General features: G+C 35.8%; 1 protein-coding gene across 4 annotated transcripts in view; it reads right to left on the bottom strand.

Moving 5' to 3' along the window:
• WDSUB1 (WD repeat, sterile alpha motif and U-box domain containing 1) overlaps positions 1-10,425 on the bottom strand; it is a 55,615-nt gene that overhangs the window by 28,816 nt on the left and 16,374 nt on the right. For 2 of the 4 annotated variants that reach the window (XM_032409946.1, XM_032409965.1), the window contains exons 6-10: positions 7,714-7,725; positions 5,348-5,381; positions 3,838-3,878; positions 3,651-3,757; positions 2,610-2,789 (exon numbers count right to left, since the gene is read on the bottom strand). In XM_032409946.1, the coding sequence (XP_032265837.1) occupies positions 2,610-2,789; positions 3,651-3,757; positions 3,838-3,878; positions 5,348-5,381; positions 7,714-7,725 (374 nt within the window). The remainder of the gene's footprint in view (positions 1-2,609; positions 2,790-3,650; positions 3,758-3,837; positions 3,879-5,347; positions 5,382-7,713; positions 7,726-10,425) is intronic. The other 2 variants (XM_032409955.1, XM_032409974.1) reach the window with 1 other exon arrangement.

The following is a 10,425-nucleotide window of genomic DNA, read 5'->3' as shown; positions in this document are numbered from 1 at the left end:
AAATGAAGGGGGGGGGGAATTGGAGGGGGAGACGAACCATGAGAGACTATGGACTCTGAGAAACAAACTGAGGGTTCTAGAGGGGAGGGGCATGGGGGGATGGGTTAGCCTGGTGATGGGTATTAAAGAGGGCACGTACTGAACGGAGCACTGGGTGTTATACACAAACAACGAATCATGGAACACTACATCAAAAACTAATGATATAATGTATGGTGATTAACATAACATAATAAAATTAAAAATTTAAAAATTTAAAAAATCAGGTGGCTTTTTTTTTTTTTCGAAACAGAAACTGACAAGTTGATTCTAAAATTCACATGGAAATGCAAGGCACCCAGAGTAGCAAAACCAATCTTGGAGAGAAAAAGAAAAAAAGGACACATATTTTTTTATTTAAAACCTACTACAGGGCGCCTGGGTGGCTCAGTTGGTTAAGCAACTGCCTTCGGCTCAGGTCATGATCCTGGAGTCCCGGGATCGAGTCCCACATCGGGCTCCCTGCTCAGCGGGGGGTCTGCTTCTCCCTCTGACCTGCTTCCCTCTCATGCTCTCTCTCATTCTCTCTCTCAACTAAATAAAATCTTTAAAAAAATAAAAAAATAAAATAAAACCTACTACAAAGCTATAGTAATTAAGACAGTGTGGGGGTACCTAGGTGGCTCAGTCAGTTAAGTGTCCAACACTTGGTTTCAGCTCAGGTCATGATCTCAGGGTCATGAGACTGAGCCCTGTGTCAGGCACTGTGCTCAGCACAGAGTCAGCTTGAGATTCTTTCCCTCTCTCTCTGCTCCTCCCACCACTCTCTCTCTCTCTCAAATAAAACCTTAAAAAAAAAAAAAAAAGTGTGGACCCAGCATAAGAAAAGACAAATAGATCAATGAAATAGAATTGAGAGTCCAGAAAGAAATCCTCACATTTGTAGTCAGTTGATTTTCAACAAGGGTGCCAAGACAATTGCAAAGGACAAGAATAGTCTTTTCAGGGGCGCCTGGGTGGCTCAGTCATTAAGCGTCTGCCTTCGGCTCGGGTCATGATCCCAGAGTCCTGGGATCGAGTCCCACATCGGGCTCCCTGCTCCGCAGGGGGCCTGCTTCTCCCTCTCCCACTCCCCCTGCTTGTGTTCCCTCTCTCACTGTGTCTCTCTCTCTCTCAAACAAATAAATAAAATCTTAAAAAAAAAAAAAAAGAAGTCTTTTCAACAAATAGTGCTGGAGCAGCACCTGGATATCTACATCTGAAAGAATGAAGTTGGACCCTTACCCTCACACCATATACAAAAATTAAGTCAAACTTGATCACACACCTAAATGTAAGAACTAGACATATAAAGTTAATAGAAGAGAAACAGGTGTAAATCTTCAAGACTTGGAATTAGGCAATAGTTTCTTAGATATGACACCTATAGCACAAAGCAACAGGAAAAAAAATATATTGGACTTCATAAAAATTAAAAAATTTTTGTGCTTCAAAGGATACTATCAAGAAAGTGTAAGGCTAACCCAGAGAAAGGGAGGAAATATTTATAAATCATATATCCGATAAGTCTTATATCTACATTTATATAAACAATAAAAAGACAACCTAAGTTTTTAAAATGGCCAAAGGATCTTAATAGACATTTCTACAAAGAAGATCTACAAATGGCTAACAAGCACATGGAAAGATGTTCAACATCACCAGTGACCAGGATATGTATGTTGAAACCATAATGAGAAACCACTAGGATGTCTGTAATTTAAAAAACAAGTGTTGATGAGGATGTAGAGAAACTGAAATCTTCATATATATGGCTGATGAGAACATAAAAATAGCACAGCTGCTTTGGAAATAGTCCAGCAGTTCCTCAAATGTCAGCACAGAGTTACTATATGACCCACCAATTCCATTCCTGATTATACATCCAAGAAAACTGGAAACATTATCACACAAAAACTTGTACACAAATGTTCAGAGAAACATTATTCATAATAGCTAAAATGGAAACAGTCTCAATTCAATCAACTGATAGATGGATAAGCAAAAAGTGATAAATTCATACAGTGAAAAAAATACTCAGTCATAAAAAGAAATGAAGTACTACTATATGCTATAGCATGGATGAACCTTGAAAACATTTAACCAAGAGGCCAGACAAGGCCACACATTATAGGACTCCACTTGTATGAAATGTCAAGAAGAGGCAAATCCTTAGAGACAGAACACAGATTCGTGGTTGCCAGGAGCTAGAAAGAGAAAGGGGAGTGACTGCTCATGGGCATGGGCTTTCTTTCTGAATGTATTAAAATGTTGTGGAATTAGGCAGTGGTGAGGGCTGTACAACTGTGGATATACTAAAAGTCACTACGTTGTACACTCATAAAAGGGTGTGTTTTATCATGTGAATTATATCTCAATTTTTAAAATATATACATTTTTAAAATTAGTTACATGGTGGCTTTAAAGAAATACTACATAACATTTCTTTTCCATAATCTAATAAAAATATATACACCAGAGTAATTACTATGCCAGAATATTAAGAGGAAACTATTAATACAACTAAAACCAATCTCAGAGTAAATTATTAAAAGTCACTTTTAAGACCGCCTATCTTCCACTAATCTTACCAATTTTCAAATCATCAGCCAGGCTTTCTTTGGTGAGATTCAACAGTTCTCTTCCATCAATGTTATTCATTTTGAAAACACCAACAAGGTCACTTAAACCTTGTGCACAAAGCCACATTGAGACATCATCCTCTGACCAGTCTTCAGTAAACTGCTTCGCTTGATCTTCTGTGCTCCTTGCTTTTAAAAACAAACCGACAAACAAAAAGGCAGGTAAAATAACAATGAAGAAAAGTACTTCCTTTATAAATATTCTCACTGAGAATTAAAAAGTAAATGAAATTTCCTTAAATCTGTTTTGCTCTTTAACATTCTTTTAAGAAATTTCAAAAAATCAAATAATACTATGCATAATTACAGTATTACTTAATACTATATTAAATACTACTCTTTTGGAACTTTTTCTTTTCACTCTAGAAAAACAATTTTTTTTTATTATATAAAACTCATAATCTGGGTGCCTGGATGGCTCAGTCAATTAAGCATCAGCTCAGGTCTTGACCTCAGGGTCATGAGTTCAAGCCCTGTATCAGGTTCCATGCTGGACGCGGAGCCTACTTTAAACAAAACAAAACAAAAACCAAAAACCTCATATCAGCAAAAGTATTCTATGTGCTCTATCATCTGCATATCAGCACCACTATTTCGTTAATTCTGACAGTGATAAAAATAAAACTCCTAAATTATGTGTCAACATTGTTTGATGAGGCCAAAAATAAAATGAACAAATAAAACTGTGATTTCTATTTTGTTCCCAGGCTGTATTTATCTGAAAAAATAGTGTGCAGTACAAATAAATAGCTTACAAAACTATGGGAGGTATAATATCCATGAAAGTGCACCGAAAAGCATTTACCAACAGTTTTAACATAGACCAACTACTTTAGAACAGTGGCTTCTCTAAAATTATTTTTAAATTCTATTAAATTTAGATGTATACTTTATACTGAGAAAAAGCAAGGTGAATAATTTGCCAAAAAATTATGGAATTTAAAATTTTAATGGTGAATGGGTTGAACTGGGTTAGATGCCCTTACTAACCTTGGCAAGGTGTTTCCAGATCAAATTGCCAGATGTTCACTGTTTTGTCCATTGAACCAGTAGCAAATAAAAGGGTATTGGGTGCAAAGGCACAACTTGTGACATACCTGGTTAACAAAAACAACTATTATGTATCCTCAGACTAATTTTTTAATTATATTAATATAAAATGAGGTTAAGTTCAGACCTGGTGTGCTGAGTCAACGTGTGAAGTATATTCTCAGTATTCTGAAAAACAATAAAAACAGCTTTATATTTACACAGGCAGGAGTAAAGTTACTGGTAAGGGATTATCTGACATAAATGTTTCTATGCTGTGTTTTAATTAATATTAAATTAGTTTAATTAATATTTAAATTAATTAAATGTTTTAATTAATATTAAATTAGTTTAATTAATATTTAAATTAATTAAATTTAATTAATATTTAAATTAGTCACGAATGTAAGTTGACACTTCACCCAATAAAAAGAGAATAGCATCTATAACTAATAATATTATCAAGTACTTATTTCACTCTTTCTCAATAATTAGCACTGTTGTCTGCTGACCATCTTCCTAGAAGTTTTTAGTATAAAACACTCTTGGCTTTTGCTGACTTATTTGCATTTACTCATAGTAACCTAAACATCTGTTACATGAAATCTGTAATTTTGCTATGACATCTGACTTGTATCCATTGCAGGACCAGTGAATAGAAATTAGTCACTTAGATTCTGAATACACTTAGCCGGCCATCTAGCATCTAGACATATTTATTTTATTAATTTTTAAAAATGAAGTATAATTAACATACAGTATTATATTAGTTTCAGGTTGTATTTAACTAAGACTCATAATTATTTAATGGAGAAAATTTAATGTTATAGCTATTCTTGTAAATGTAAAATCTCATGAAAATTTCTTGAGAAACATTCAGGATCTACTTCACCCAGTGAGTATTTTTGCCCATCTCCTGCCAGAGTGCTCAGTGATTTGAACTTTCACGTGGAGGACTACCTTAGATTCCTTGCTTGACCCACTACACTTTTGATGATTTACATCTCTGTTTCATTTGCTGGCAAAGCTGCAGCCTGAACTCATCATTATGAGGCTCCATTCAACTTTCTCCATTCTCTCTTAAAGAATATTTTCATCAACCACATCTTTATTATATGTAAAACATTCATTTTTCTTCGTACTTGTGCAACTCTGGTCTTTATTCATATGGGTCTATCAAAAACTTGCATTTTCCCAAGTTCATTAAATCCTACTCTTCCTTATACTCTAAACCTAGCCAGAACTCCACCGGTAGTAGGCCACTTTCAGCTACACTCTTCCAAAACCCTGGGGTAAACATTCATCCCTTGCTGTTATGGAAACCTGGTATAAAAATTTAAGAATAATCCATTTGAAGTGATTTTTTTTTTTTTTTTGGATATAGGTGCTCCTTAAATCTGTATTTTCTTTGATCAGATTAAACATCTATTCATCTTAAACATCTGTCCATCTTAAAATCATTATTGAAATATTTAAGGACTTGTCCCAGAACCTGTACCTTAATCTGCACAACTATCTTAGCATTTCTGAAAATGTATATTCTTAGGCACTTGAAAAAAGTATACATTTTGTTCATCTTGCCTAACAAAATTTTTAGTTCAGTAGCCTAATAAACATAATTTACACAGATCCCACACAAAAGATTTTGAAATACTTACAGTATCATATACTATGACAGACTTATCCACTGATCTTTAAAAGAAAAAGGAAATTATGGGTAAGAAGTTCTATAAAAACAAAGTACAGCATTTATTAATTAGGATTTTTAAATAATTTAAATTTTTTAGAAAAGGCTGAGATATTGATATGCAAACATTTATTTTTAAGAGATTTTATTTGAGAAAGAGAGAGTGCACGTGCACAAGCGGGGGGAGGGGCAGAGGCTAAAGCAGACTCCCCACTGAGTAGGGAGCCTGATGCCATGAGGGGGTGGATCCCAGGGCCCTGAGATCATGACCTGAGCTGAAGGCCGACGCTTAACCTACTGAACCACCCAGGCACCCGTGATATGCAAACATTTAGAATGCAGTCTCTTTTTGTTTCTGTGTATGAACTTTTATTCAAAAAACTACATGCCGTATATGAAATTTATCAGAAAATTATAAACTTTAGTAAACAATGGCATATGCTATTTATACCAACTAGCCACACAGAAAATAAGCATTTCTGATGTATAAATAAGACACAATCCCGTATCGAGTTAATAACTCAAAGGGAAAAGCCACTAAAAGGGAAAGCTATTACAGTTGACCCTTGAACAATGCACGGATTAGGGGCATTGATCCCCTTCCCCATGCAGTTGAAAATTCATGAATAACTTCTGACTCCCCAAAAACTTGACTACTACTAAGCCTCCTGTTGACTGGAAGCCTTACCAATAACGAGTGGTTGATTAACACATGTTTTATATGTTATATGTATTCCATACTGCCTACTTAAAGTTCAAGAAAATCTTCAAATCTTAAGAGAAAATACTGTACTACATAAAAAAAAAAATCCCTGCATATAAGAAAGCCTATGCAGTTCAAACCTATGTTGTTCAAGGGTCAACAGTACTTGTTCCTTGGTTTTTGTTTCGGACAGCATTGTTCTTTATCAGTGATATGGCCATGCCTTAATTACTAATCTCTCTCTCTCTACATACACACAAACACGCACACACATGCACACACCTTGTGACTCATTTTTGAAAATTATAATCTAAACTTGATATGAACTCTACACAGTTTCTTTTAATGGTATAAAAATTTTTAAAAAAAGCCATCTGGGATTATTCTAGTGGTGAAAAAGATCATCAAAGAAAAATGCAATCCTATAATAAAATACATAATTAACAACAACAGATAAATGTTTCTCCATAATATTTTTCCTCTTTAAAAATAGTCTTTATGCCACCATGATGTATGTTGCAAGGTGAGAAAACACAATACAAGTGTTACTACTGTCTGTACAACTTTAATAATATTTGTATTTATTAAAAGGTGGCTAATAAGAGTCCAACCATAGGAGTCCTAGCTCCTGGAGGGCTTAAAATTCCTTGTTTAATAGGTTATCCAGTGTAGGTGATGGATTTTTTACTGTAGAATCTTTGTTATAAGTAGAAAAAAGGAATTACATTTTAAATGTTCAAATGTAAAATAAAATACAAGAAAATGGGAAGCATATGAATGCATTCTGGATGTCAAACAGTTATAGCATTAAATGTTAAAATCCCAGCCAAAAAAAACTGAGAAATAATATTAGCAGCTAACATTATTTGACTATGTATATATATGCTAAATATAATTTGTGGATACTCTTATTTAGTCCTAAATTCCTCAAGGTACAAGGTATGATTACTAAAATATATAAAATTCTTAGGGAAAACTACTACTTCTGAGCATCCTAAAAAAGAAAAAAGCAAATTCCATCTTCTGAGATCACAACTGGTGCAATTAAAACTAACTGGGGTGCCTGGGTGTCTCAGTCAGTTGAGCATCCGACTCTTGGTTTTGGCTCAGGTCATAATCTCATGGGTAGTGGGATCAAGGCCCACATTGGACTCTGTGCTCAGGGTGGAGTCTACTTGAAAGACTCTCTCCCTCTGTCCCTCTCCCTGCTCTCTCTCACTCTCTAATAAATAAATAAATCTTAAAAAAAAAACCAAACCCTAACTCATCTTAATAATATATCACTTGAAGAGCTGGATCATCATTAGTAATCTTTATGAGCACTGTATACTGAGAAGACAGAAATTAGGGCAACAAGCAACAGTCCACTATGGGAATAGGAAGCAATAAGGCCAAAAACAGACTAGAACAAAAACACAAAGCACCCAAGAAATTTAGACAATCTTGTAGGCAATAGATAGCCAGCCACGATGGCAATGGAATAGGTTCACTTGTTATTGAGGTATGAAAATGAATCTGAGAAACAAAAGGCCAAACATGAAGAACTCTTAAGAGTCTAATGAATCCAAGCAAGAAGAATGGAAATTATAAAGAGACCTGCAAACTTTGAGAGATAAAAAAGATTGTCAACTCACCTCCTGTAGTCTCTAATTTGGTCATGGGATTCAAAGAAAGATACAATAGGATTTGATAACTGATTAGATTTGGGGGAAGGAAATTAGGATTAGGGAAAAATAATAGTTTTTAATATTTGAGATTTGAGTTTGAAAGACTAGAAGAATAATAGAGCCGTTGTAAACAGACACAAAATAAAATACTTTGAAACCACTCAAACAATATAAAACTTCAAAATATTCCCTAAATTGAACCTGAACCAACACTCACACAAGAAGTCCCACTGTTTGGTGCTCCTTGTTACACATTTCCTGCCTGCTTTATGTAAATCTTACCCCAACTTTTCAGTATGAACATTCCACCACAATCTGCCCTGTCACTGTAACCCCACATTTCCTTATAAAGGAGGCATTAGTATTGAAGCCTTTTGATACTCCATTTCTTCAGTTTTGTGGCACTCTAAAACCTCAACTCTCCTCATTCAAGACTACAAGACAAATATGTCAATTATATCCAGATGGATACTGGGTAAGAGCAACAACACATACAGTTATGTGGTTGATATGGAAGAGCACAGACTCATGGGGGATCCGTGACATTATAGTGACACTGTACAGCCACCCCAATATCAGAAATACCTAAAGCATTTTAATCTAAACTAGCTTTATACAATGGCCAAAAAGCTAATCAAATGAAATTACCAACATTTCTTTAGGGCAAGTGTGTTCCTAAGGTTTAAAGATTTATTTTGCACTCAAGCGTTTTTATTTTAAATGTATTGATCTACGTTTCTTCTCATTCAGAAAGTATTTGCAGTCTCTTACAAAGATGTAGCAAAAACAAGGTAAAAATTATGTGAGGAGACCGGAGAGGAAGAGAATACAAAGATGAAGTGGACAAGAGAAATGAAGGTTAAGATTTAGTGTCCAAGGGGCTCCTGGGTGGCTCAGTCGGTTGCATGTCAGACTCTTGATGTTGGCTCAGCTTACGGTCTCACCGTGGGATCGAGCCCCATGTTGGGCTCCGCACTCAGTGCAGAGTCTGCTTGTACCTTTCCCTCTCTTCCTCCCCCTCTCCCCCTGCTCGCACTCGCTCACTCTCTCAAACAAAATCTTTAAAAAAAATTTAGCGTCCAAAATATACATCATAAAATCCAGTCCACCCTGCTACAGGAGGGCTGCAGCTTTGGTTCTGAGCTTCTTCAACAGCAATTCAAGAAAGAAAACATGATATGTTAACACAATTTAAGATAGAAATACAAACCCAAAGTTTGGAAAAGAGACATCAGTTCCTCAGACTGAGACCTGAAAGAACTATTTCCCCCAAAGACTTTATAGAGAGGATTCTATGACACAAAGTCCTCAACAACTCTTTCTGAATGAACATGGTAAATTTCAAACAGCTGTTTTATAATGCCCCCTTAGGATAGGTCAATGGCCGAAACCCAGAAAAAGCAGAAATCAGAAAATGTCCAATGTTCTGGATTACATAAAAAAAATAATATATATATTTTATAATCATGTACTGAACAATTATTATGCCCCCAAAATAAGTAATAAATGCTTTGCCTGCATTTTCTTATTTAAGCTTTGTAACAATCTTATGAAGAACATGTTATTATTTTCCCCATTCTATAATTCAGAGAAGTGAAGCTGAGATAAGATCTGGAATTAGTGAACTTGCTCAAAGTCACACAGCTAGGAAGTGGCAGGGCTGGGACAAAAACTCAGTTCTATGTGATCCTAAAACCCAACTTTTTGGATTTTACACTTCCTAGAACATCATCCCCAATGAATGTATTAAAATTAAAATGGATTCATAATGGGGACATAGCCTGACAGTTTTAGCCTAAAAACGTATAGAGCAGATGGCACAGCTATTCAAATTTCACTAAAACTTTCACAAGACATCTAATTTCAAGCAATGCAATATCTAATAACCCTCTGTAATAAACAGCATCACGTACTTTTAGGATACTAAATGAACTGACCTGTTCTATAGGATTATGAACAATGTAATGTTGTAAAGAGAGAGGGGGGGAAAAGATGATTTGAGTTTTGGAAAAGTGATCTTAAGCCTTCTCCTGCTAGTCATTACTGAGCAAGAGAAGGTTGTTTGTAAAGCCACTCCAAATTCAAGACAATAAAACTCTATCCTTCACATTTATAAAATAGATAAAATATAAACAAACTTCTTATTGGGATGAGAGAGGACATTTCCCATCCTTTCTGGAATAAGGCTCCTGGCCTCTTCTCCCTCTCCTGCTTAGCAGAAAAAGAATGACAAATGACTAGAGAGTTTGGGGAAAGATGCTAGGTCATGTGGCCCAGCCCCTTCTGGATTTTCTTGTATTTTTTTTTTTTTTTAAATTTTTTTTTATTTGCGAGAGAGAGAATGAGAGAGAGCACGAGGGGGAGGAGGGTCAGAGGGAGAAACAGACTCCCTGCTGAGCAGGGAGCCCGATGTGGGACTCGATCCCGGGACTCCAGGATCATGACCTGAGCCGAAGGCAGTCGCTTAACCAACTGAGCCACCCAGGCGCCCTCTTGTATCTGATCTACCCCTGCAGGGGAAGTCTGCGGTGGTCCATGCTGCCCAAGAACAGGTGAGCAAGTCAGCTGCAGATCTAGTCATGTTACCCAGTCTGTCTTACATTTCTCTCTCATTGGTTTTTGACTCAAGAAGAGGAAAAGAAGATGCTATTTATTGAACTCTTAAAAATGAGGAATTCT

Source organism: Phoca vitulina, unplaced genomic scaffold (genome assembly GCF_004348235.1).
Source record: "Phoca vitulina isolate PV1807 unplaced genomic scaffold, GSC_HSeal_1.0 scaffold1, whole genome shotgun sequence".
Classification (NCBI taxonomy): Eukaryota; Metazoa; Chordata; class Mammalia; order Carnivora; family Phocidae; genus Phoca; species Phoca vitulina.
This window is presented reverse-complemented; position numbering and strand designations above follow the sequence as displayed.